General features: G+C 36.6%; 1 protein-coding gene across 1 annotated transcript in view; it reads right to left on the bottom strand.

Moving 5' to 3' along the window:
- Window positions 1–27,949, bottom strand: part of COL25A1 (collagen type XXV alpha 1 chain) — a 461,378-nt gene that overhangs the window by 110,236 nt on the left and 323,193 nt on the right. Inside the window, exons 8-10 of the mRNA XM_061191166.1 lie at window positions 3,516–3,575; window positions 1,851–1,958; window positions 225–260 (exon numbers count right to left, since the gene is read on the bottom strand). Of these exons, the coding sequence (XP_061047149.1) occupies window positions 225–260; window positions 1,851–1,958; window positions 3,516–3,575 (204 nt within the window). The remainder of the gene's footprint in view (window positions 1–224; window positions 261–1,850; window positions 1,959–3,515; window positions 3,576–27,949) is intronic.

Genomic DNA, 27,949 nt, shown 5'->3' with positions numbered 1-27,949 from the left:
AAAAAAAAAAATTGAAGTACAGTTCATTTACAATGTTGTGTTAGCTTCAGGGGTACAGCACAGTGATTCAGTTATCCCTATCACTTTTTAACTTTTACTAATTCTCACTCTTTGTTACAGATCACACAACAGGCACATTTGTTACACATAGTCTTGACCACAGTTTTGAGTAACTTGTCTTTTCATTCTTTTCAGTATAGAAAAAGATAAATTCAGATACTTGCCATCAAGCCTTGTTCTCCTGGTTTCCCTGGTTCACCCTTAAAAAAGAATAATGATAATTTTATTAATGCTGTAAACAGTAAAAACCAATTTCAATCTTTTTTTTTTCTTTTTCACAATATCCACTAGGGATCTTGAATGTCAAATATATACTTTTTAGACTAAAGAAAGGAATGCAAACACAATGTAATTTAAAGAGCGCTGATGTTCTTTCTTCGAATGCATTTTATAAACATTTTAGGATTTAATACGACGAATCTATATTACAGCAGAGATTTAAGAATTATGCCAAGAAGGTATTCTAAATAAAACGAGTAGTAGTGATTGTATCGTAAAACAGCTACGGGTTCTCTGTCTTTTGGGGTTCCATCCCGAGAAGGGTTCTCTATCTTTTGGGGTTTCATCCCGAGAAAAGGTGAGACATTAGAAGACACTTTTAGGATGAAACCACTACCTCTGATGGTCCAGTGAAAGCAGTCTTAACAACCAGCATATTACGCTGAAAGTCAATTCCTTATTTCATATGACAAATTTATAGCAGCTTTTGGCGAGGGGCATGAGGCTTATAAGAAGGTTGTCCCAGAAAAGTTTTAAAGTACCCTATAGTCTTAAAAAAAGAGTCACTCAAAAATTACATAAATATATGCATATAAAAATGAAATCTACCGAAACATTAATGACTATGGCCGATTTGTTTTTCCTTTTTTGGTTGCCTTTATTTTCAAATTTTTCTACTTTGTGGATAAATATTTTATTATTACTTTTGTACTACAAAAACACTGATGAAAATAATTTTAAGTTAAAGCAATACATTAAATAAATAATTTAATTCAGCAATAAACCTGAATTTCAGGTCCTAAAGTCATAAGTGTACAAATTTTTGACCTTTTCCATGTATTTCTTTAAATTGCTGAGTTGCCTCTACCCAACCAAACCATTTATCTAGTGTCCTGTGCTACTTCTCTATTATTGACACTTGACCAATCTTAGTAGCTAAGTACTAAGTAAATTAGCATTTAGATCTAAGTGTTGAGATCGCTGTTAAGTCATTTCTATTAATAAGCTTCACATACAAAGGACAAATGATATTCAAACCATAACCACTGATGTTTTAACCATTAATTTTACTATTTTATTAGTGATATGGGGGGTCAAGTTACTTGCAAGGGATAAATATCAGGAAGATTTACCTCTTTTACTTTCCATAAATTGCATAGGACTTTATTGTCTCTATTTTGATCCTTTGTAAAATGTTATCAATCTCCCACCTAGTTTTTCAAGCTAGTCTTCCGTTTAAACCAAAGGCATTGAGGTACTCTATGGCAGTCAGGATACAAGTGAGATCAGGCGTCTCCACTCGCAGACTTCTTGAGGCTTACCTGAAGACCAGGTCAGTTGCTGTCTCCAGGCATCTCCCTGTGGTTTGCGTGGGTGCCCCGTGGGTTGAGTGGTAAGGCAGATTCCGGCTGGCAGTGCCCTCTCTGCTTGGGGACTTTCCTATCATCCCACTTCCTTCAACCCACTCGCTCACTTGACCTCTGCCAACCCCGTCCCCAATTCCAACCCAATTCTCAGCGCTTTAAAGGAAACAAAACCTGTGAGAACAACTGATCCAAAAAGCAACTCACAGGCACTCCTGGCATTCCGCGGGGGCCATCTTTCCCTGTGTCCCCAGGAGGCCCTCGTGGGCCTGGAGGTCCTGGAGGGCCTGGAGGCCCAGCCTGTCCTTGGTCACCCTACAATGGAGAAGGGGACAGACCAACAATAACCGTGAAAGATAAAGACCCAGGTCTTCTTTTCAACACTTTAAATTTGTATTATCTAATTCACATTTATACTGTGAAAAGACCCAGAACAACCAGAAATGGTAAAGCCTGTAGGCAATTTGCCTGCCAGTAGGAAGCAAATAAATATTCATGCTGGGTGAGCTGAGTAGACGCTGTTGAAATCAAAGCAGCTCAGAAACCAGCACTCTCAGCTCTTGGAAATAGTGTATATGTTATCATTATACTCAGAGCTGGTAGAAAAGTTTTGCATAACTTTATCCATGACAATGCTGCATCAGTTATATTCACCTTGCTTAATAAAATGGCTGCATTTATAGTTGGACAAATATTTACTTTTTCATAACCTATAAAATTAAACATACAAGGCTCTTGTCATGCTGTGTAATTTATAAATTACGAAAGCTAGAGAGCTTAGAAACTGGATCTATCACTGGATATAATTTTTAAGCTTTCTTTTTTTTTTTTAATTTAAGAAGAAATTAGATTGGCTTTCTATACCTTTTGGTTTTGGTATTTTCATACATATTTCAAACAAATGCAGCTCACCAAACATAATTTTGCTCTAGGATATTTTAAAATAAAATACCCACCACCCACACTCTGCCTATGAGAGATAAACGGTACAGCAACAGTATGCAGAGTAAAAATCGAATGTAAAGGAGAAATCAGACTTGAGCAAGAATAAGCACTACCTTAATCAGGCGGCGTTTAATGAGCTGCTGATCAGCAGAGAGAAACCCATGACTGATTTTAGGAAACACCATCTGATCAGTCAGGTGAGGTCAAAGGTTGGAGTTCAGAGATGAGAGAGTTGAAGAATAGGCATCAGAAGGCCCCAAGAAAGAAATAAAGATACACACATTAGACTTATAATAACCATCAAACAAAACAGAACTGGCACTTGTGTCTGACATCGGACCCTCCGGCTCTTCTTGAAAGAGACGGAACCCTGCAACGGGATGGTGAAACCAGATTTTTAGTTAGAAATGAATCTTTCTTTGCTGTGGGTGTTGGGCCTCTTTAAACGTTGTATATTAAAGAAGCAGGTAACCTGGAGCCACCTGCATCCTGCACTCTGACCAGAAAGTCCAGAGACGAAGTGCCAGTTCCATTTCTGTCAGACTCCTCAACCGGCATAATGCGGCACGAACTCGACTGTCATTTTATGGATGCCCGAAGTCCAGGGTATTTAGGATTGTTTAATCCACTGAAAACCATCACAGAGCATTGCGATGCATGCCAATCCGACCACCGAGGCGTGGCACAGCCTTAGAGAGCTTGCCTGCCTTTCTTTGACTTCAGTATGCTCTTCTCTTATAGGCTCAAGATTCTCCTTCTTAATGTACGTTTGACCTCACTGACGGAGGTGAGGTTCCAAGTGCCCGATAACCTGCTGTGCGTGATGAAAGGGAGTGCCTGGACTCGGAAAGCCAGTCGAGCCCTTCTTGCTCACCCTTATGCTGATTGCGGGCTCTGACCGAGCAGGCAGGGGCGCCAACCACGAACCTTGACGGTGAGGATCTGATTACTGTGCAGAGCGGCAACTGTGGAGAAGCCTGGCAGACCCTATGGACGGGGCACAGCACCAAAACAACACGACACAAAACGTCACACAGACATTCCACTGGTGGACAAACACCGCAGCATGTACCTCATGCCACCCTGTCCTGGCTCTAAGTCTTGCCTCGTTTGACACAGTAAACAAAATCAGACACGTGAGGCCCCCAAGCCAACCATTTCTTAAAGGGAATGGTCAGCTTGAGAACTCAGGTACATTGGGATCTGTGTACATACGCTTAAGATTTCTGGACTCTTAACGTACAAAATGTTAGTACAGAATGGAGATAACTACAGACTCTGTTATGAACACAACACTGTAATTTCCCTCTACTGATATTCTGTTTACAACTCAGGACATACAATACATGTATCAAATCTTTTTTGGACAACAGTGAACAGAATTTTGCAGTCAGATCAGATGTAGTCCTCAGAATAAATGCAGTATGCTTCACAAAATATAGTCTTACCACCCACATATCAAAATTTCTGTCTCCAATCATATGATGATTCTCAGGTCTTTCCTGTTTCAGGAATTCCTGCGGAGGTGGTGGATGGAAATCTGTCTCTTATAACATGTGTATTTCATGTCAGGGGGATTTATGGTCACACTCTGCAGTAATCACTTCTGTCACGTAACTTTTCCAAAAGAACTTGACAGTTCACACACGCCCTTGAAGCAGAAAAGTGGTTTTGAATTCCTTAACCAAGGAAAATGGGGAAAGGATGTTTTAAAAGCCTGTACTTTACTAGCTTGTACTAACTTGTGTTCACAGGCGTTATCAATTGGGTAGGTCTGAGAGAGAAATTTTGCCTGTGTTCTTTTTCCAACAGCATGTGATATCAGAGCCTTGTATTCCAATTTTTTTCCCATGCAGAACACTTTTACCATACAAAAAATTAAGCAACAATCATGGTAATATATGGCCTCGAGTGTCTGCAGGATTCCTTCCTATGTTTTCTCCTCCCCACTGCCTTTCCCCTCTTCCCACCCAAATCTACTTCGAGGATATTTCTAGAAAAAGCCAGAAATTTTCTAGTTTTTAAATTTTATTAGTTTTGGTATATTTTCTCCCTTATTTCCTCCGTATTAGGGATATATTTTTCTTAAGAGAGACAATAAAATTATGTTTGTAGTCTGAGACATCTCTTCAGCCCTAATGCCTCTGATTCTTGTTCTTTAGAGCTGGGACTTCTCAGGAAGCAAAGCCGAGGAAATCTTATCCCTTTTGCCAAATCCTATCTGATAAGGTTATTAAGTGGCTGGGTAGTTTCGAGGTGACCTGTATCCTCTTTTTCTTTTCCTCAAGTAAAAGTCCTTTAAGCAGAGACTCTCCACCAATTCAGAAATGCTACAAGTTGGAAAACAGATGTGTACAATTTGCTTTTGTTTTACTATGGAATATGAGTTTAAAATGTTATTAGATGGTAATGTGCCAGCATCTTTCCATCTGTGACTCATTAGCCCTATATTACACAGTCAGAATTTTATATATAAACCTCGTATTTATGTAACAAAGAACAAAAACAGATACAAATAAGAAGTCTATGAGGGACCAGAATCTTGATTAGTGGTGATAAATCATAGTGTTACTTTAAACGGGATTATCTAACAAAAATAATTTAAAATTAAAAATCTTTTAACAGCACACATGTAGACCTTACAAATGTTTTGAAATTTGCATGTATAAATAAGTCACTTCTTGCACTAATATCTGAGCATGACCAGTTTGCTGTTTGATCATATTTTCTAAATGCTTACAAAAAAGAGGGGACAGGTGGGCAAATTCTCTTAAGTTCTAACAAAAAACCATGGCCTGGGCTGCAATATCCTAGGACTCCGTGCTTTTCAAACTGGGGTAATGTTTGAAAAAAGGCACGTGCCAGTGTCCTGGGGAGAGTTTAAAGGCAATAATAAATATGGTACCTCTTCCTTAAGAGTCCATTTTAATGAATGGTGTGTGTGTGTATATATATATATATATATATATATGTATATTTGGCCGCACCATGTGGCTTGCAGGATCTTAGTTTCCCAACCAGGGATCGAACCCGTGCCCCCTGCAGTGGAAGGGCAGAGTCCTAACCACTGGACTGCCAGGGAATCCCCAATGGTAAATAATTTGAGACATTTTTATATAAAGCAAACGTTGACATATTTGGGGTAGAATGTAAAACTTGCACACATTTTTAAAAAATGTTACCATTTGACGGTGGTAGAGAACCTCACTTCACAGGGGATATCTCCAGGTCACAGAGACACTCAGCTGATTCTGCTTCCTGCAGAAGGTCTTTGGAGGGTAAGTTTGAAAAGCGCTGGTGCTGAGTGCTTGTCTGCATGGCTAGGCTTTGTGTGACTGAAACTGCTGGGCTGCCCGAGCTGTTCACACAGAGAGTGCGCTTTTTCATCCCCGTGCCATTCTTCCACAGTATCATTACTCACAATCCTTTCTAAATAACTCGAATGGACATATTTCACTTGGTTTTACATCTTGGAAAACTTGCCTGGTACACAGATGGTTTGAGTGGGTGTGGAAAAAAAAAACTGTCTCCAGAAAAACATGGAGAAAGAGCCCAGGGATAAGCTGAAGTACTGAAATAATTTGTACACATTTTCACCCCCAAATATTTTGAGTTCTTAAGAAATTGGATACACAAGCGTATAAAACTACTTTATAGAACCCATTTTCCTGAGCATAAAGACTCAGATAACTTCATGAATCTTCCCCACCTTCTGTGAAGTAGGTAACCAACCAGGACCAGTGTTTTGACACCATTACAGGAGGAACTCTATCTCCCTTCGTTGCTTTCTAGAAGGAAAGACGCTGGCCTACCCCAAAGGGATGGTGAACAAATAAATAATTCATAAGAAATGCTGCTAACTACTTGGAAGCCATAAATTCAAGATGCTATTGTCATTTTTATTGTGTACTCAGAAATGATGAGTGTTACATGATTACATTATAGTGAGAAAATTTTGTGTTTTGTCAAAAATACTCAATAAGGCAATGCTAGAGCCAGAAACTTAATCCAGGAATTCTGATTCCAGACTTTGTCATCATGAAATTTTGTGTTTATAATTTCTCTCTACTTGTTTCATAGTTTAAGTATTAGAAAGCTTAAAAATTGGCGAATATACAACAATATTTAAGAAGTATTTACTGAGTGCCTTCTGTGCAGTCTTCACTGTGCTAGGTCCTGGGGATTGAATGGTAAGGACCCTAAGCTCCCTGGGTTTAATGTGTGGTGGGGAAATAGGAAAAAATAAGCAGCCAGTAATAATAGGAAGTGATAATCATTACAATGGAGAAACGGAGGGGCTGCAAAAGAAATAAAACGTGCACCCAATGCAAGGTTTGGGGAGCCATGGAAGACTCCCCAGCCAGGTGAAAGAGGGGATGGGGGTTGGCAAGGCAATAGTAAAATCAAAGACAGAATGACCATTTAGGAAGATGTTACAGTAGTCTAGTTGAGGGACTGTGTCCTAGAACTAGAGGAGGACAAACTGATAGTTTCGTGTGATATTAAGGAAGTAGGATCCATAGGACTTGTAGCTTGGCTGAGAACATAAGGGAGAAAGAGGAGCAGAGAATGGTCCTAGGTCTCTAGCTTGAGCAACTGAAGGATGGTAGAGGGAACACTAGAAGGAAGAGGGTTTTCTGGGGCAGGCAGGTGGTTTCAGATGATGAGTTCAGTTAGCTTGCTGAATTTGAGGTGTATATGGACAGCCAAGGGACAGCAGTTGTATGTGCATATAAAACAGTCAGGAGAGAGGTGGGAAACACAAGTCATAGGGCTATGTGGGGTCACCTAGGGAGGCTGTAGAGAGAACAGACCTAGGAAGGAACCCTTGGAAAGACTTTGATTTAAGGGATAAGCAGAGGAAGAGGTAACTACAAATAGGATTAATAAAAAGTGGTTGTAGAAACAGGAGGAATGTGAACTCTCCTAACAAAAATTCTGTACAGGCAAATGACTCAAAGTGGTAGACACACTTGACTTCACTGTTTACTGCATCATTAATTATGCTGAATAAATGCACATAAATGACCCATAGTAAGAACAGGCTAACAATGGCCAATATCACTGATGATGGATGCTTACTAGTAAGCACAAGGGAGTGTCCGTGAGGTTGTAGAGGTCTGGAGGAAAAGATAAACAGTTATTTTAATTATAAAGGTGGTCAAGGGGCCTCCATAGCAAATCGTATTGGAAGAAAAGATATGTGTTATGCTGAGAAATGAGAATCCCTGAGTTTCTCCATAATGTAAACAGTATCATAATTCTGTTTACCCAAAACATATCATGCATTGTGACACAACCATTACAATGGGTATGTGTGCAGCATAAATAAAGACAAATATTCCTAGAAGTTGATAAAATGATTTCTAGCTAAGACAGACCAGATGGGGAAATATTATAATAGATTGCAAAAATATTTAGGTAAAAGAATAACTTTAGTTTAACAGCAGGAACTCTTAGAAGGCTAACTAAGGAAAAAAATTAAAAGAAAGAAATTTGCTGCTAAATCATTCCATATTGCAGTAGATGGCATAATCTGTCTGAATAGAAAAATCAACCATATGAAGCTAAACAGCTAAAAGAATCCTTTGAACAACCAAATAATATGAGCACTGGAGCCTGTGAAAGTCAGTATTTATAGCTGACTGAAAAAGACTGTCTTATGATAATTATGGAAAGAACCAGCTTTCTGTAGTTAAATTAAATATTTGGCTCAAAAAGTTAATTTTTCCTTTTTATAGATACTCCAAGTTCCATGCTATTGTGTTCTATCATAAATGTTAACCCTAGTCACTCCAGGAATTATCTTTTATATGTATATGATAAATGTGAATTTACAAATTATTTAGAAGAGAAAGAGAACAATGCAATCTCTACATTGACAAAGTCATGTCATTAAATACTATAGCCACTGAAATGCTAAGTAAGCAAAGACAAACTGCAAAGGATCTATAAACAAGCAGAAAGATGGCAGAAAAACTTCAACACTGGCAGAGGTAAAAAATAAGAAAAACTACCTGAAGTACACATACTGAGACAGGATCTCCTTGCTATGATCTAAGAAGGGATTCCAGGGGGTGCTGTGTTTCCCAAGGGCATACAGCTAAGAAACACCAACAAAAGATAAGACATCATGAAAAGAGGTAGGATTCCCGAAGAAGGACTGCCCCAGCCCAGGGGAACCAGAGAATGCAGTGTAGATGTGGGAAACAGGGAAGAAAACAAAATAGCCTCACAGTCTGGGAAATAGTGCAAAATTAAAATTATGTCAATTTAATTTATATAAACTTTGCTATCATTGAATCAGTCCTGTGTTAGGGTTTCTTAATAATAATGAGATAATAAATAATGATGATGATGGTAATGATAGTAGTGGATACTCATATGATACTTACTATGTGCCAGGTATTAGTTCTAAGAGCTTTAGCTCTTTTAGTCCTCACAACAACCATCTGACAGATGAGGAATTGGAGGCACAAAGAGGTTATGGGTTTTGCCCGCCTGACTATAAGAAGCAGAGCCAAGATTCACACCCCGGTCATCTGCTCCAGAGTCTACCCTCTTAGCCACTATACATCCCATAAATCCTTCACAGTCTCTGAATTTCATTCCCATTTATTCAAGAAGAATTTATACTACTATAAGAATTTATGCTTACTATAAAAAAGGCAATATTTGGACACTGAGATTAGAAAGCCTTACCCCAGGCTTCATGGAGCTTAGAGTACAATGAAGTAATGCAGACATTAAACGGGCAATTACGAATGTGGCTGGGATCTCTTTTCATATAAGTGTCTATGCTCTTTTTCCCTTATAGTCCTCCATTTCCTTTGTCCCTCAATCAAGCTCTTGGTTGGCCATCTGCTATTGCGTCAGGAGAGGTACGAGGAGGCAGGCTGGAAAAGAAAACTTGTTTGCCAACATTGCTAGAAACCAAAAATATCTAGGAAGATATTCCCCCAAACTGGAAGAGAGGAAGGAGAATTGTGGTCTTCAAGAGCAGAGGGGGCCTAAGCCCTGCTTCCCCGCAGCACTTCCAGGAAGGCAACAATACCTCAAAGAAGAAATGGTTACGTGACTTATCTAGATGCACAGGACCAGGTGCAGCCTTGCAAAAGATTTCCCTGTCTTAAGCATGGCACAGAAACAGCAGAGAGTCCCCCATGCCCCAGTGATGCAGCATTGACACACTGTTTCTGAAGGGCCTTGCAGGTTAGCTGGGCCACGCTGCCTTCTCAGCAGCAAACTGTGTGGACCGACAGTAGAAGACAAGGTGCCTCTCAATTCTCACCCCCAGACCTTCTGATGCTATAAGACCGCAGAAAAGTGAGTCAGTCCAAAAGGAGGAAGAAAGTGTGGAAATCCCAAGAAGACTGATGTTTGTTGTTTAGTCAACAAATGGAGGAGATGTAGATTCAGAAATCAAATTGTTATAGAAAATTAAGTCATTAAGATGACTAAGAAATTAATATTTCTTAATCATCTGAGTTTTTGGATGAGACTCATACCCTCAAAGTGAATATGATGACTGTTAGCAAAACAAAAGCTATGAGAATGCAAAGAAAGGGGACCTAACTGAGGTCAGCTGGTCAGGGAGGACTTCCCAGGGAAGTGATGTTTAAGTTGAGACCGGCAGAATGAAGTACCCTGTAGTGCCTGGCCACTCTCCAAGGGCTCTGCTGCCTTCCTTCCTGACAGTATCAGCAAGATGAATATTGGATAATTCAATATTGAATTATTGAGTAATTCTCTTAAATTAAAGAGAAAGTATATTTTTCTTTTCCAAAGAAATGCTGAATCTACACTTAGAATACAAAGATTAGGTCGTGTTCTAGGTATTCCCTTGAGATCTAGACCCTGTTCTCCACTTGAGAAGGTTAGGATAAGGGCAGTGGCAAGGACTATGTGTGTGGGATTCCTGTAGGAGGTTAGGTTGATGAGATCAAGAGAGATTATACTAAAACATCCATTCCTTCATCTAACAAGTGACTCTTAAATATGCCAAATATAGTGAAAGAAGCTGTAAGTGTTTAAATCTAGTAGGGAAGGGAGGTTATCACATGATTTTCAATTCAAATGGAAAATATACTAAATTAGTGCTAGTTAGAGGAGCAGGCAGTATGCTTTTTAAGCACATCCTGACTGGGGAATGGAGTCGTGCCTCTGTAGAGGTGGGATTTGAGATGGGTGAAGAAGGATGAAAAGGACGATGCTATTTGAGGTGTGGTGTGGACTTGGGGCCTCTGGAAGAAGGTATTCCAGTCTGAAGTATAGTGAGCAAAAAGGAGGAAGGTATACTTGGAAATTGCTGGTAAGTTGAGTTTAGTTGGGGTGAAGCAGTTTTTAGGTAAGAGCCTAGAAAAGTTGATAGGGTATACATATGGGAGGTCTTCAAAGAAGCTTTAAAGGTTGAAGTTGTGGGAAACCATGAAGGTGTTTATAAAATGAACGTGCCATGCCATATGTGCATTTGAGGAAGACAACTCTGGCCAAATTATGATGAACAGATTAAAAATCAAGATGTAGTCCATGATCCTTTATCTGCAATTCCAAAATCCAAAGTCCCTGAAAACAAAACAATTCTTCATAAGTTTAACTAAAGATTTTTCTGACTTTGAAGCAAACCCATTTGGTGGCAAAAACTTATTTGAACAGATGTGAGGCTATTTCTGCTCACTAATATTCCTGCTTAGTGTGAACATGCATGTATTTCACAGCAGAAATTAATGGTTTAATTACAGAGTGCCTCAGGCCTCTTTAAGGGTGTCAGACAATGCCTGGTGTATCAACAATATTAACTTTCTAATACCTAAAAACTCTAAATTCTGAAACACATTTGACTCTGTGGGTTTCAAGGAAGGATTGTAAGCTTGTTCCAAAATTGATGACAAAGATCCATTTAACAGAATTAAAGATTGTAAGAAGAGTAGTAAGTTTTGAAGTTAAGGCAATGAATTTAGTTTTGAAAAATACAACTTGTTAATATAGGCTAGACTGGCAAATAGCCTGTCTAAATATATGGTAATCTGAATTATATATTATAATTTATACCAGTTTACAGTAATTAAAAATAAATTTCCATCTATGATTTCAACTTTATATATTAACCAGAACTAGCCTGATCAATTGTTATCTAGTATCTTTAATTAATTGCTTTAATGAATAAATAAGCACATTATAGTTAGCATATATGTTTTGCAAGTAAATGCAAAAACAGACCCGTGAAAAATTTTGATCTTTTAGGAAATAAAAAAAAAAATCCAGAGATCTTGTTTAGAACATCAGTTTGATTACCAAACACTGCATAATAATTTGCTTAACAACCCCACCCCTTTAAAAAATAAATCATGCAAAAGCTTTAATTCCACCCATCTGATTTTCATGCAATTTGCATGAAAATTCTGAATTATTTAATAAAAGATTAATAATCTTTGGGCTTCCCTGGTGGCACAGTGGTTGAGAATCTGCCTGCCAATGCAGGGGACACGGGTTCGCGCCCTGGTCTGGGAAGATCCCACATGCCGCGGAGCAACTAGGCCTGTGAGCCACAACTACTGAGCCTGCACATCTGGAGCCTGTGCTACACAACAAGAGAGGCCGCGATAGTGAGAGGCCCGCGTACTGCGATGGAGAGTGGCCCCCGCTTGACGCAAGTAGAGAAAGCCCTCGCACAGAAACGAAGATCCAACACAGCCAAAAATAAATAAATAAATAAATAAACTCATTTGTATCATTTAAAAAAAAAATTAATAATCTTTTAATTCTCCAGGAATTTTCCCTTGAAGATGGTACAGTATCATGATAACGTACAAGACAATGATATTCTGCACCCATACTTCTGTTGAAACCAAGGGGTGCTTTCTAGCTGAGGTTGCCAGGTCAAGGGCTCACCTCAACTTGCATATACCCTATCCACTTTCTGGAAGAAAACAGTCTACATTTGAGAGAGGAGGCACAGTAGGATCAGGAAAGAACAGTGTCAAGCAAATAGAAGGTTCATTTGCTGACAGGGCACCTTACACTGAAGGGAAAATCGGCATTTGTCCTGTGAGAAAAACTCAACTTTTTTTGCATTCTTCATTCTGGGAGAAAAGGAAAAGTGTCCTATTATTCCCTAGAGACTCTATTTAGTGTCTGGCTTAATGGGTATTTGCTAAACTTCCTTTGTATGATATTAAATTGAGTTGACTCTGAAATTCCTTGGGCATGCTTCCTGGATGGCAGCCTCTTTTCTTCTTCCCTCAGAAGAGGTAGATGGCTAGAAACCAGCATATAAAAGACCTGGTGAGAGTCCCATGGGGCTCAGCTATAACAAGTGGACAGCTATCCTTGTATTTCCTAATCCACCTCTGAAGTTCACCCTCCCCCACAAATAAATTTTAGCCCACAGCAAACACTTGATAGCCCTCTGGGATAATGGAACTATTCAAAAATGACCTTAGCAACAAAAGGATAATGGAGTGGTTGGAAGAGTTCACCAGAGAGTATTGTTACTTGGAGTAGTATCACTCTAGGTGCGTTCCTCTACTAGTTAACTAGTCCTATTCTCTAATATCCCCCTTTAGTCCACATCCTAAATTTTAGTGTTTTCCCAGGGTCTGTTCAACTACTCAAAACTAAAATAGTCTGTGTCTTGAAAGCATCCCTGAAATTTGCATGTTTCCATATGGACCTAAAATACTGAATGCGATTTAGGACATTTGAATGCCCTATAATTATATTTATAGTTGATGTTACTTGTTGAACACAGAGTAAATGCAAATGGCTCTAAGGACCAGGCAGATAACATAAATAAGGGAGCAGGTTTAAGACAAAAGGAAGTGGGGATGCTTGGCTGAATAGGAGTCAAGCTGGGGCTAAAAGGAAATAAGGAGGACTTAATTGATTTTGCCACAGGGGAAGGCCTACCTAGTACTGCTACATTTTCACATGCTTCAAGAGAAGCCAGAAATCTGAGGTTTTTCTTTTTTTTTTTTTTTTAACCAATGCTTCAGATTTTAAACATTTGCTACCAATTCAAATTTACTTTAAAACATTTTATAGTCCAAACAAAAATACATTTGGGGGGATGATCTGGGCCACAGAGTACTAGTTAAAGATCTCTGATCTAGTGTTTCTGAATGTTGAATTAGAAATGAGACAAGTGTGGAAGGGCTTTGCTTCAGAAAGGAAGTAATTCAGTTAGTCCCTTGCAGGAACTTTATTTTGTTGTATTAACATTTGAAGAAAGGGCTATAGGTTCTCATTGTATCAATGACATGTTGTAATTCAGACCACTGGTTCTTAAATCAAAAAACTTTCAAAATATACAGGACCTCTAGGAGGAAGAAGAGAACAAGGTGTAATTCCTTTTTGAAAAGGAAGTGATGGATACACTGTTATAGTGATATAACACCCCATAGTGATGGATCCGTTTGGGAGGAGTCCCATGATTTGAGCTCCTCATGAAAGAGGCTGTTGTAATCTATGCGAGAGTTATGGTTTCTTTGGGAATCTCAGAATTTCCCGACTTCTGTGAAATTAAGTCTAAGCTTTTTAATGATATGGATATTAGAAATCATAATATGAACTTTCTCCTTTTTAGTTTTCATTTCCTGGTTGTGGTTGGTGATGATGTTATTTAATGAAATGCTACACATTTTTAACATTAAGTTGTAATATACTATGATGTTTATTATATCTACTCTTTAAAAGTGATATTTATGTGCACCTAAAATTTACTTGAAATAACTACACTGATAATATTCAAACTCTTTTTTTTACCTCAAATTTCCTTTTATACCTCTCAATTTCAAATATTTAGATGATAATAAGCCAGCCAAAAATGTTAAGAGTAAAGATTAACTTGTCTTGGAAAGTTACTGAAAATGCGTGCTCAAAATAAGCTGTAGCTGCAATTTCTGATGGGGTAAATTGTTTCTTTATTTAAAAGTACTTAATGTGTCATGTATCAAAGGAACTTGCCACATATAACGGAAGCAAGATTTTTTTCCCTATGATTACAAGAATTACTTCAAAGTGTAACACCGCCTTTTAACTTAGTAAACATTAAATGAAATGTTTGCCTTATTTACCAGTAAATAAAAATAAAAAAAGAATGAGCAGTGAATAACTGTATTCTGTGTTTGAACATGATGATGGTATTAAACATAAGTAAAACCAAGAAAAATATTTCTCTGGTGTCTTAAAAGATAAAAGTAATAGCCCAGTTTCCAAAATAAAAACATATTTCATAGGTCTTATTTTAATTCAATGAGTCTACAGTTTCAGTACCCATAAGGAACAGAGTTTACATTTTAAAAACCAGGTGGCATCTGGTATACTCAGATAAGTTACCAGTTCTGCCACCTCATCAGCTACAACTTTTATGATTCCCATATGTGGCTAAAGAATTACAAGATGTATGCCTATCATATCATTATTGAAATTGAATTACTTACTTATTTACACATAAGGCACTGTCAACTATTCTCCTTGGGTGATGTGCAATATTAGCAATTATGGAACACAAAGTAAAGAAGAACAATTTACCATCTTCCAGCTCATTACATTACCTACAGTTGAGATGAAGCTTCATAAACATTTGTCCATTTGTACAATTCTCCACGTTTCTCGACTTGTGAAATGTTTGGGAAAATTATTAAATGTTGGGAAAATGGCGTGAAACAAATATGATTGAGAAAAAAATTATTTTCAAAGGAATTGCTAGAGTCAACTTTTGTACAAGGAATCATTAACCAATTTGTGAATTATTAGGCCTTTAATTTCCCTTCCACTCTCTTATTCTTTGTTGGATTTCCTTTGTTATGACTATCATAATTAGATGTAAGGAAGGAAAGGAAAAAGGAAGTGAAAGTCAAACTAAGGATTAATATAGAAGAGTGGCATGGAACAGTAAAGTCTGGGTCAGGAGCACTAAGGCCCACTGGATCTGGGGCAAAATACTGAGAGCAAGACGAGCATTTGCCGTTAGAATCGGAAAGAGAAGGAGAATCAAAGAATAGGCCTTTTTTTCCCCCTTTGGCCAACTGGTAGTAAATTGTTAATAACTGACAGAAGAAATCAACAGCATCCAGTTCCTATTTAGTTTCTAATTCTCTGTTAAACAAGACAAATACAGATATTCGGATTAAAAAATGGCACAAATATTGGTAGTACAAAATGCCAAGAAAAGTAAAGAGACTATAAATGAAAACCTTGGGAGTCTAAATTAGTCTGAAGAAATGACTTTTAAAATACAAAGCATTTGCCAAAAAAATTACCAAATCATTCAAATTATTTTTCAGGAACTGTAGAAAGTAAGAGAAGTAATAGAAGAAAAAACAAGGAAGAAGGGAAATCCTGCAAAATATAGACAGATTGGTAGAACTTTATTGACTTAAGATTAGAATAGATTTTTAAAAGCATTGTTAGTGAAAATCTGAAAAAGAAGTGCAGTTTAAAAATATGATCTTTTTTGTCTTTTTAAAAAAGGTTATTAGTAGATGGATGTACATATATAACTGGATTACAGCAAGAGGTATGTCATATTACCCTTATATACTAAATTGAGAAATATGAACTGAAAGCAAATAAGAAAGTGGATTTATAACTGGTTGAACAATTTACCTCGGTAATATTGCTTAAATTGTCCCACAGTTCCTGTTCTCAGTCTTAACTCCATTCAACATTTGTGTCATGGATTAGATTAGTCTTCTTAAAATTTGGGTCTGGGGATGGTTTCTCTTTCAGTTTGTATATCTGTTTCTATATCTATATCTCAGACCTCCAGAAAATGGGGCAGAAGAGAGATATAATATTTGCTGGATGGCAGAATCAGACTCCAAGAGAGGATCTCAACAGGACAGAGTATGCTAATAGTGTGGGAATAAAAGTGAAGAACAGTGTTTGGATCCAATAAACAAGCCATAATGATACACAGTTGAGGAGCTAAGGGCTAGTAGCAGTGAAAAAAAGACTTTAGAATTTACATTGATAATAAATGTGTACATCAATATATGATATGATTGTCAATGTGGCTTAAAGCTAATCTAATTCCCTGCAATATTAACATAAACAGAGGTATAAGCAGGTAGGTTCTATCCCACTTAGGCCAGACTCCACCTGAATTAATGTGTTTAATTTTGGGGTGTTACCCTTTAAGGGTAGACAAAAACACATATAGAGAACAACCAGGAGAGAAAGAAGATACAGAGGTGTCACACGAGGAATGGATGAAGGAGCTGGGGTTGGAGCAGAAGAAAGTGAGCCGGGATATGAGAGCTATTTTGAATAAGCTTAGAACTGCCTTGGGAGAATCACCGTCACCATCACAGGGAGTAGTCAGTTTTATGCTATGCCATTGCTTGTTGAGGAAAGTTGGGTTTGGACAAGCAGGGCTTTAGGGTTCATTGCAACCCTGAACTTCATTCAGTGTTTCTATAAAATCCCTGAAGGGTTGTCATGTGGAAGAGGAATTAGTTCAGAAGGCAGGACTAAAACTAAATGATAGGAAGTAGAGAACAACAGATGTTAATTCAAAAGAAGGAACCATAAATATCTGTCAAATGAATGAATGATTAAATTACTCTGTAATATTTAGAACTGTCTATAATTAGAATAGTTTGCTTTTCAACAGAGTGAGCTCCTTGCCACCAAAGGTGTTTGAATAAAACTCAGGAACCATAAGGTTAGGATACCCTATATGAATTTTTAGTCAGTTGGCTGGCTGAGAAATGGGTTTATTTTGCAGTTATAAGAGAAACTTTGACATAGCAGGAAGTGAATTTCTCTTACCCACATTATCTCCTACCCTCAGCACCCTTTTAGAATAAGACAATCAAGATTTATCTAGAAACGCTTTCTGACATTGCCAAAAGATTTTATAATCCTAATAAAAAGTAAATTTTTAGTTCCTATATTATCCTACAGTTAAAAACACTATAAGAAAAAAAATGTTTCAAATGCATACAACTCTCTTCCCTTTCCCCATAAAGGGAAATATGATCTACTTTATAGGATCCTTGTTATGCTATCTGTTTTAAATCATTTGAACCACACCCTCAAATTCTGTATTTGTTGTACTCAGAGAAATCAGGTTTCAATTTATTTTTACATCCAGGAGAATACAGAGAAAAAAGGATCAAATAATACTGACTCAAATTAGTTCTTTTTCTTAAGATTTGTCAGCATAGCTATAAAGGGCAATTCTAAACAATTTATTAACTTAATTTTTATTGGTGCCCTGTAAGGGCAATTTCATTAGAAATGTTTACAAGGGGGGATGTTTCCATTAATCTAACTATACAACCAGAACAACAAAAACCCAGAAGAAATATATAGTGCCTTAAAGTATGAATGCTTCTAGAAGTACACTGATTAGTATTATAAAGGAAATTATTTGGGTCCAGTAAAAAACATATGGAACTAAATTTATATTATGATTTTAAATATCTATGAACTTTGGCTACAACCTACATAGATGTCTAAGCTAGATCATTTTAAGTAATAAACAAACATCCTAAATACTGCTAAGAAAAACCTAGAGGAAATTCTGTAATTAGGGGCTACATTTTCCCTCAAAGGAGTGACTCTGAAGAGCAAGCTTTCAACATCTATAGTTTCTAATTTTAAAAGTATATAATTAAAGGACTAAAATATATCTTTTAAATATGATTTGCATGTTATTTAATTACTATTCTATATACAACAAGGGTAACTTAATAAAAATTCTGTTATTTACAATTCATATTTCAACAAAATTTTGAAAGATGGCATAAATTATATTGACATCTTCGTATAAAACTACCAAGTTTGAACTAGTCCTAATGTTGACCTTTGAACAGACTTGGTATACTAATAAAAAAATTCTACACTACCATAGATTGACAACCGCCAAGGTAAGAAGAATTCTATGTAATTTAAAAACAAATTATATGTAAATTAAATTAAAGGCAATAATGTAGCCTTCTTCCTAGAAGATAAACGATTTGTCATTCGTTGTTTTGTTACCTGTGTCTGTATATTTTGATGGACTTTGTCATCATAATATCAAACGCAAAATTACCTTAATCTCTAATTCAGGTGTTACAAACTCCAGTGCCAACAGGGACTGTGCACATATGTAAACTACTGAAGTGGGCTGAGTGTAATACAGAATGCCTCTAAAGCAGAGAGATTCCATCCAGCTTCAGCCAACTGAAATTATACAAGAATATGTACCCAATGGTGTCAGATCTTCTAATTTTCCAAGAGGAAGTTTAAAACAAGATTTTGTATGAAATTGCCCAATATTAAAATATTGGCAAGTAATTTGGGTAAGCCGAATAAAATGCATCTACTATTGGAATCTGTCCACAGGCTACCAGCGTGTAGCCTCTAATCTGCCTCATGAGAATTATTGATTCAAAATAAAACATAGAGGGAAGATTGTACAAAATAGTATATCACGTTTCAAAAATAAGGAAAAATAAAGACATTGCATTCCTTTCCCCCACTGCAACCAAGGATGTTACTCTCCACCCTAAAAGGAAATCCCATATAAACTGTGACAGTTTCTCAATCGGCACATGCCATTTCATTTGACACATTCTGAAAATCTTGAATGATTATAACAGTTACTATATAAAATTCCGGGTAGATACTGTGACTCAAACCTTGCATTCTTCTCTGACACATTTTATTAGAACTACAGGGCTCCAAAGTGGAAGTAATACCAAAGACCGGTATAGAGTTACAGCGTTAACATTCAACGTTGTACTGGTGACATAGAAAGCTTTTTCTATTTCTATTTTGTTTGACTTTTCTGCCTAAAAGTGTAAAATGAAAGATGAAGTTGTAAATCTCTACATTAATTTTCTGAACAAATCCAAAATGTCTAATAGATCTCCAAATATTCCCTTCTTCCTGTTACTCCTCAAAATTCATTTCCTTTTACAATATTATTGAATAATTGTGAATGACTACTAAACAAAAGGTTGTAAGGCTCAAAAGTAATTTTGTACTAAGCAAAAAAGGCAACAAAAAAGGCTTTATAAAGAATGGCTTTATAATGTTATACTCTAGAATTTCCTAACACTGATGATTCTTTAGAAACTTTACTTTGTCGAAGTAGAAGTAATTTATGTTTATCTATGCCAAAAAATAAAAGTGGTGTGTGTAAGGGGTGAAGTTCTTAATTTAAACATAGCAGTTATCTACTTGGCAGAGAAAAAAATAACATAATAGAAAAGGTAAAATATTCCTTACTATTAAGTCAGAAAGAGAAAAACAAATATTGTATATTAATGCATATTTGTGGACTCTAGAAAAATGGCACAGATGAACCGGTTTGCAAGGCAGAAAGAGAGACACCGATGTAGAGAACAAATGTATGGACAACATGGGGGGAGAAGGGGGGTGGGATGAATTGGGAGATTGGGACAAACATATATGCACTAATACGTAAAAAATAGATAAATAATGAGAGCCTGCTGTATAGCACAGGGAACTCTGCTTCACTTAGCTGTACAGTAGAAACTAACACAGCATTGTAAAACAACTCTACCCCAATTAAAAAACAATTGAGAAAAAAACAACAACAAGGATTCATTGTATAGCACAGGGAACTATATTCAATACTCTGTAATGGCCTATGTGGGAAAATAATCTGAAAAAGAGTGGAGATATCTATACGTATAACTGAATCACTTTGCTGTACACTTGAAACCAACACAACATTGTAAATCAACTATACTTCAATATAAAATAAAAATTAAATTTAAAAAATTCCTTACTATTGTTTTCATTATCAAAATTATTGTCATATAGATAGTAAATTCTTTAAACAACAAGGCATAATATTAAAGAAATGTTAAAAAATTAATAAAAATGGTTAAGTTGTAGCTAGGGGCTTTTTCCCATATGATGTATCATATGCCATGTTAATCATCAGCCATGTTAATGAAGACAAAATAGTTTCCAATTTTCAAAACATCTGATAAAACTATATTAACGATTTACAATCTTTCAAATGTTTAACTTCTCAAAGAACAGTTCAGTAGGATAAAAATAAATTAAAAGTAAGGAGGAATCAAGGCTGGAAAATTACAAGGTGCTGCTATAACTTATACTAAATTCAAGGAACATGTTAAGAGTCCCTTCCATATGAAAAAGTTTATAATCGAAAAGAAAATTCTGGTGCTGGCATTCTAGAAACTTCTGACTTCCTCAACCATTAAGAAATATAAAGAAATAAGGTAGCTAAGAAACAGCAACTGAGTTCTGAATTAGTTCTCAAACTTTTCTCTAATATTAAAGTCAAGGCAAGTATTTGTTCCTCAAAGATGATCATGAAAAAGCTCAGTCAGTAGACTCTACTGTGAAGTCAGAGCCAAACCGATGTCATAGGCAAGAACTATCACTGAGATCTTTCCATCTAACTTTGCAAAGGAACATTGAGAATGGTGTTCCTTGCAGGCTAGGACATGCACAAAGAAAAATTAAGCTTGAAATTATTAAAAGTTAATTTATATTAACTTTAGACAATTCTTTAGACAATTCTGAATTGCTATACTCAACACAAGAATACTTTTTTAAAAAACAGTTAAGGAAGATGTATCAATTTTATCCAAAAAAAGTTAACAAACTGCTTTGAACATTTACCTTACTTTTCTTAATTGGAGTCAGAGTATAAACAAGAGTAGGTTGGTTCACATTTGTATGTGTTTAGATCTTGTATGCATGAATAATAATCTATGTTTATGGAGAACTCTGTTTCATTAAGACAGTATAGGCAGTGCAATTGTAAGTAAATATCCACACACACGTATGTGTATATATCTATCTCTATAGATAGAATAATGCCTGTTAATGAGAATGATACATGTACTAACACCTACATACAGAATGATATGCACTATAATATTTTAAACCATTGTTGGTGCAAAAAGCAAGTGTTTGATATGAGAAACAAGTTGTACACCTTGAAAAAGACAAAATAACACAGCATATGTAACTTAGAACTAGGTGTGTTTTAGAAGAGTCTCTGGTGTGTTCTGTGTTTGGGCACAGCCTTCTCAGTCACATCCTTCATTCCGTACTTCCTACTTCACCATTGGAAGAATCTCTCTTCAGCAATCCCGGAAATCTCACATGGTGATGGCCTCCTCTAAGTCATGATGGGGTCAAGAGTTAGGCGCGATATTTCAAAGTTGGGCCACAATTTTAATAATCTAGATAACTAGATTAACTCAGCTTCTAAAAATAAGCTGATGAAAGGCCCAAGGAATAAAGCTATTTTTAAAAACAATCGAATTATTCTTAATTAAAAATCTGGTGGTGTCTCCTATAGCTTTTTTCCTCACCTGCCAATAAACTTGGAATGTTCAGGCTGACATGTCCTTTTGAAGACATGGTGAATGAGGCAGGAATTACCACCTGTTGTCCCCTTGTACTTCCTAGGGTTATAGTTAGTTCCTTCTGTTTCACATCACATCACACAGTCTTCAAGCCAGAAAAGCAGTGACACTCTGCCATGCCAATTTCTCTTGTTTACTCACCACCATTTCCCTGTCTTAATTCTTAATTCTAATGAATTCCTTTAGGCCTGGAGCTAACTATAGTTCCTATCCTGGAAAGAGAGTCAGATGTTCCTAGTTCTTTGGTATTCTAATGCTACATTGGAGGATTTGGATGCCACCTTATCTGTCACTTAGGCTTCTTTATGAACAGATTCATGCTAAACTTACAAGGTAATAAAGTACGATAAGAAGGCCCAGAAGTTTCTTTGGTATGTGGAATATAAAAACAATAGTGTTGCATTGTTGTCATTATTATTATTTGTGTGTAAAACATTCAAAAGTTCACTTGTGCTAATAAAAATAATAGTGGTCAGTAAAGTTTCCTCTGAATACCAACATTTTTCAAACAAAATTTAACTGACTTCCAAGCAATGAAAATCAAAGCTTCCTGACTCCCTCCAAAGTCGCTTTAGAATTGTATGTGAAGTAGGACCTTGCAACTGACATCTTTTTCCTACAAAGCCAGTCCTGTTGGCCACTTGTGATTTACAGGCTGTGTCTGCTACAAGGAGCTGCTGGACACATTAGTGCATGTATGCTTATGAAAGGATGCTGCTGTCTGGCACTAAATGACTTTCCAGAGACCCATCTCATTCAGACCTACAGGAACTATTCTCCCTGAACATGATCTGTCAATGCATAAGCCATTATTCCACCCATTCTGAAGGGATGAAACAAAAATACAGTCTTGCATTCTAGTTCCTTCTGCGAATCTTGATGCACCATTAAAAATCTGCTGTTTCATACTTTCTTGATTTCTATTTAGTTAATCCACCTCTAACATTTTGTTGCAATTATAATTCTGCATTTGGGAGTGACAGAAAAGGAATGGTGGTAATTGTGTTGGATTTTGTTGGTGTAAATTGCTTATAAGTTGCTGTATTTCCTATTTGCAATATGCTCTTTATTTATAGATATTACCAACTATAGTATGTTGGAGTTTTTTTGTCCATTTCAAATACAGATGTTAATATATTTACCTAAAGGCTTACTTTCTCTTTCTTATATAATATTGAAAGTCACCAACCACAAATCTGTCTTTCCCTCCACATTTTATTATATGCTTCAGTTGCAGGCATTAATGCAAATCATAACTCCATAGTATATGGATTAATAAACCTAATACTCTTATGTTTGAATTCATGTGAAAACTATCTTGCTTAAATATAAGACAAAGAGAATAAAATCATCTGTATAGTTTTGAGTTGCAGAAAAGATCATCTTTTTATCAAGGAATTCCTTGAATTATTTAGAAAACATTTCACAGAAAGCAGCACTTGCAAAATTCAAACAAAAGAAATATAAATGTAATAATATTAAATATACATACATATATTTTTCATCTGAAATCTTTCATTCCACTCATTTTCAAGAAAAATGTGAAATGGTGCACATTAGCCTGAAAAGACTGTAAGGTATATGTCCAGATATATAAACCATGAAAAAAAAGTAAAATAAGTAAAAAGAAGAATATTGCATTTGATATGAGCAATGAGTACAAGTGTGGACAAATGAAATCTTTACTTCATAAAATATAATGAGTAGTTATTTTAATATGAAGGTCACTGCGCTAAAAGCAACTAAAAGGAAATCCAACAGCTATTTAAACTGGCTGGCGTCATTCTCCAGAATTCCTTGTCTGAGGATATACTTAGGAATGGATTCTGGTTTTATTGTAATACATCTATGGTCATTAATAGAATTTTCAGTTAAGGGCTCAAACCTCAGGCTTTCGACTAGTGTGCGTGTGTGTGTGTGTGTGCGCGCGTAGTTATAAGGGTTTTGTGAAATACTCGCTTTAACTTCCAAACTTCTGTATAAAAACTTATCCCACTGGATTACTATATATATAGATTTCTTTGTATAATACTTTACATTAGACAAAAATTTTAAGATTTAAAGTGATGTAAAATAGGTAAAGTCACTTCCTCAACTTTTCATAATATCTATTTTTTTTTCCTTAATGGGCTCAGCTATACAATCAATAACTGAGATATAATTTGCAACACTGAATTCCAAGGGAAATATTGTCTACATATCAACAGTTGTTTGCAAAAATAATTTATCCCTTAAATTAACCCACATTAGGACAAATTTACAAATGCTCCTGGGCTCTTAGTGGTTTGAAGTATGACAGAACACTTAAAAGAGAACTCTGATTATAAAATATAACAAGAATGTTTGCAAATTTTAACGAGCTTGCTGCTTCCATGCCAACTTCTCCCCAAACTGGAAATCATTAAAATAATTTTCTCACAATTTATTTCTTTCCATTGTGTTATATCCATTCCCTTTTCACAGGCAATACATTCAGTACCAAATAAGTAGTATATTCATTAGGGCTAAAGAGAAAGGCAAGGGTTAAGTAAATAAGAACATCAAATTAATATCCAGGCCTAAACGCTTTAGCAGAGCCAAAGAATCTGTTTAATCATTCAAGTCAACAAAGGTTAAGATAATAAAATAAACTTCTAAATGCTTTCCTTTTCTGGAACTTAATCTGTCTTGCTGAAGATGTTTTTAAGATGCTATCAGTTTTGCATAGTCCCAGCTGTTATGAAAATTTACTTGAATACACTGGGAAGAGAAAAGAATTTTATGAAAATAGTTAAGCAGAGCTCCTGGGTGGCTTATTGAAACTGTGAGAGCTCAGGATCATTTAAAACCAGCTGTTGGTTGATGATATTGAGACCAATAACCGCTAAATCTTTTATTTATCAGGCCTCTGTGTTATTTGGCAAGGTGATGGTAGCCAACTGATTAGAAGATTATAGTCAAAAGATAACGTCATGATGCTTGTCCATTTTATTGCCTAAGTTTGACTAACAAATTTACCACAATTTCACAACAACATAATACCTTAATTTAAAAAGACAGTATTAAACATTAAAATAGCTTTGCTTATTTTTAAGGCTAAGTTTTTAAGTCACTAAGATAGAGAAAAGAAATCTGAGTCATTAACATCAAAGCCCAGGGCTGTGGTTCATGATGAGGGCAGAGGCCCTAATGAACTGGGCAACAAGCCCTCTTTAATAATGAAGGAGAGAGGGTTAGTAGTAGGGTGTGCAGACGACAATGGGAAAATCTTGGAGAGTCCTGAGTCTTTTACACTTGACATTCAGGTTCGGCTACTGATCAAGAAATATAACTCAATCTCTTTTGCAAAGAGAAGCTCAGAATAAAAGCAGAATCAACAAAATACCTTGTAGAACATGTAAGCACAGCATTACGAATTGAGGAAAACGGACTTCATTCATTTGGTTATCTTGAAGAAAAAAAGCACTAAGAGCAAATACACCAGGATCTTGCTATTATACAATTTTCAAATTGGTGCCCTTGAGCTGAGAAGTGAAATTGTATCACAGCAAGCTTACTGGGTATCCTGACGTGCCTTGGACAAGGGTCAGCATTGCCCTGCCTCCCTATGCTCCATGAGGAGAGATTCTAGGCTGTTGCTAAGTGGAATTCGTCCATTCCTTTGGTTTTTAGAAGGTTGGCACTGCATGAATTGTAAAGACTGTGACTGTCATGCTTGCAAAGGAAAAAGATGCACCTGTTTTCATTTGTGCTCCCCAACATTTTCAAGCTGATTCACAAAGGCATGAACTCTTAAAGTTGAAAAGAGTCCTAGCAACCATTTGGAGGCAGCTTGGCATTGTGGAAAGAGGGCAGAACTTGACATTTGTGTTTGAGTCCCAGCACTGTCTTTTGGTAGATGTGTGTGAAAGAACTAGATCAAGTCACTTAATCTGTGTGAGCTCAATCCTCATCAGAAAAAAAAAAAAGGTCATATTAAAATTTGTGCTACTAAATCACTTTTGAGTTACTTTTGAGGATACATGGAAAATGTAATTTGTGAGTACTGACGCTTAAATCCTGGCTCTGCCACTGGCTGGGTCTGTTTTCTTAGATGAAATATTTAAACTTTCTGAATCTTGGTTTCCTTATCTATTAAATGGAAATAATAAAAGTAACTATTTTGTAGAGTTGTTGAAATAATACATATCTTCACAGAGTGGTTGGCATATTTTAAGAACTCAATAAAAATTATTTATCATTATTATTGATGTTATAAATTGAGCCATGGATATTTTGGTAAACTATATTGTTTCACATTGAGGTTGATGACTATACCAACTACTTTATTGATAGGGAAGCAGCGTGACCCAGTGGGAGGAGCCCAAACCAGAGGCTGAGAGAGCTGGGTTTGAATCCCATTTCTACCACTTAACAAATCATGTGAACTGGGCAATTTACTTTACCCCAGATTCTTCATGTGAAACTTGAGGAGAATAATCAACTATGATCTGTTGAGGGCTTATTATAGATTTTTCATACATTATTTTATTTAATCCTTCTCATAACCATGGAGACAGTGGCAGTTAGAATTGATCCTTATCCAGCCTGACTCCAGCCCACGTGGATATAATCATCTCACTCTATTGTGTTCACTTTTCCTATATTTTCTTCCCTGATAATCTACTTTGCTGAACTGTAGTAAGGCTTAGAGATGATGTGTGTATCTTGCCTAGAAAGGTGTTCTGCAAGCTGTACGACTCTAAGTAATGAGCAATTGTAATTATTTCATGAGGTATCATTTCTCAGTCCAACTTTCGTTCAGTCTAGGAATCCCCTTACAACTCCCTTACGGCGGGTCTTCAATCTCTGCTTGAATACAGAATAAAGGCTTAGCCTCAAAACTCTGTAACACAAACGTATGAGGATGAAATGAGAAAACTGAGCATGGGCATGGTAGCTGACAGCACAGAAAAAGCACCCTCCTAACCATATAGCCGAATGGCCTAACTGCTGAGGTGCAATGTTTGACTGCAAAAATGAACTGAAGATTAAGAGCAAATCTGTAATGACGTCTCTCCAAGAATCAAGGAGGGAAGTGCAATTCTAATGTCAGGATGCATCCATTTGTGGAAATCTAACCCTCAGTGTCTTGTAGAAGAAAACCAAATGATATCGATGGTTATTGCATTATACCTAAAATTGTAGGCTTGAAATTGGTTCAATGTATCCTGACAGAAAGCTCATGCCAAAAAAGTTAGCCATTTCTTCTGCATTAAATCATATGCCATCAACAGCATTCAAAGATAGTCAACTTTCCTACCATTTACTTTTAACTTCTTGCAATCTGACTTTCCCTCTCACTACTGAACAAAATGCACCCTCTTACAATCCCAAGATTCCAGAACACCAAATCCAAAAGTTTTTTTTATAGATCTCATCCCTGTGGCTTTCTTTTAATTAAGAATGTTTTGTGGGCCACCCTCACTTTTTTTTTTTTTTAAAGTAGTTCTAGGGGACTTCACTGGTGGTGCAGTGGCTGGGAATCCGCCTGCCAGTGCAGGGGACATGGGTTCAAGCCCTGGTCTGGGAGGATCCCACATGCTGCAGAGCAGCTAAGCCCGTGTGCCACAACTCCTGAGCCTGCGTGCCACAACTACTGAAGTCCACACGCCTAGAGCCCGTGCTCTGCAACAAGAGAAGCCACCACAATCAGAAGCCCATGCACCGCAACGAAGAGTAGCCCCTGCTCACCGCAACTAGAGAAAGCCCACAGGCAGCAATGAAGACCCAATGCAGCCAAAAATAAATGAATAAATAAATAAAGTAGTTCTGCCTACTGTTCAAACATTGCATGTCCTGGTTTTTCTTTTGAATGCTCACTCTCTTTTTCTGATGCTCCTTTTCAGCCCACTCCCTCAGGGTGGATATTTCCTTTCTTTTTTTTTTAAGATTTTTTTTAAACTAATTTATTTAATTTATTTATTTTTGGCTGCGCTAGGTCTTCGTTGCTGCGCAAAGGCTTTC

This window comes from Eubalaena glacialis, chromosome 5 (assembly GCF_028564815.1).
Source record: "Eubalaena glacialis isolate mEubGla1 chromosome 5, mEubGla1.1.hap2.+ XY, whole genome shotgun sequence".
NCBI classification, from domain to species: domain Eukaryota; kingdom Metazoa; phylum Chordata; class Mammalia; order Artiodactyla; family Balaenidae; genus Eubalaena; species Eubalaena glacialis.
This window is presented reverse-complemented; position numbering and strand designations above follow the sequence as displayed.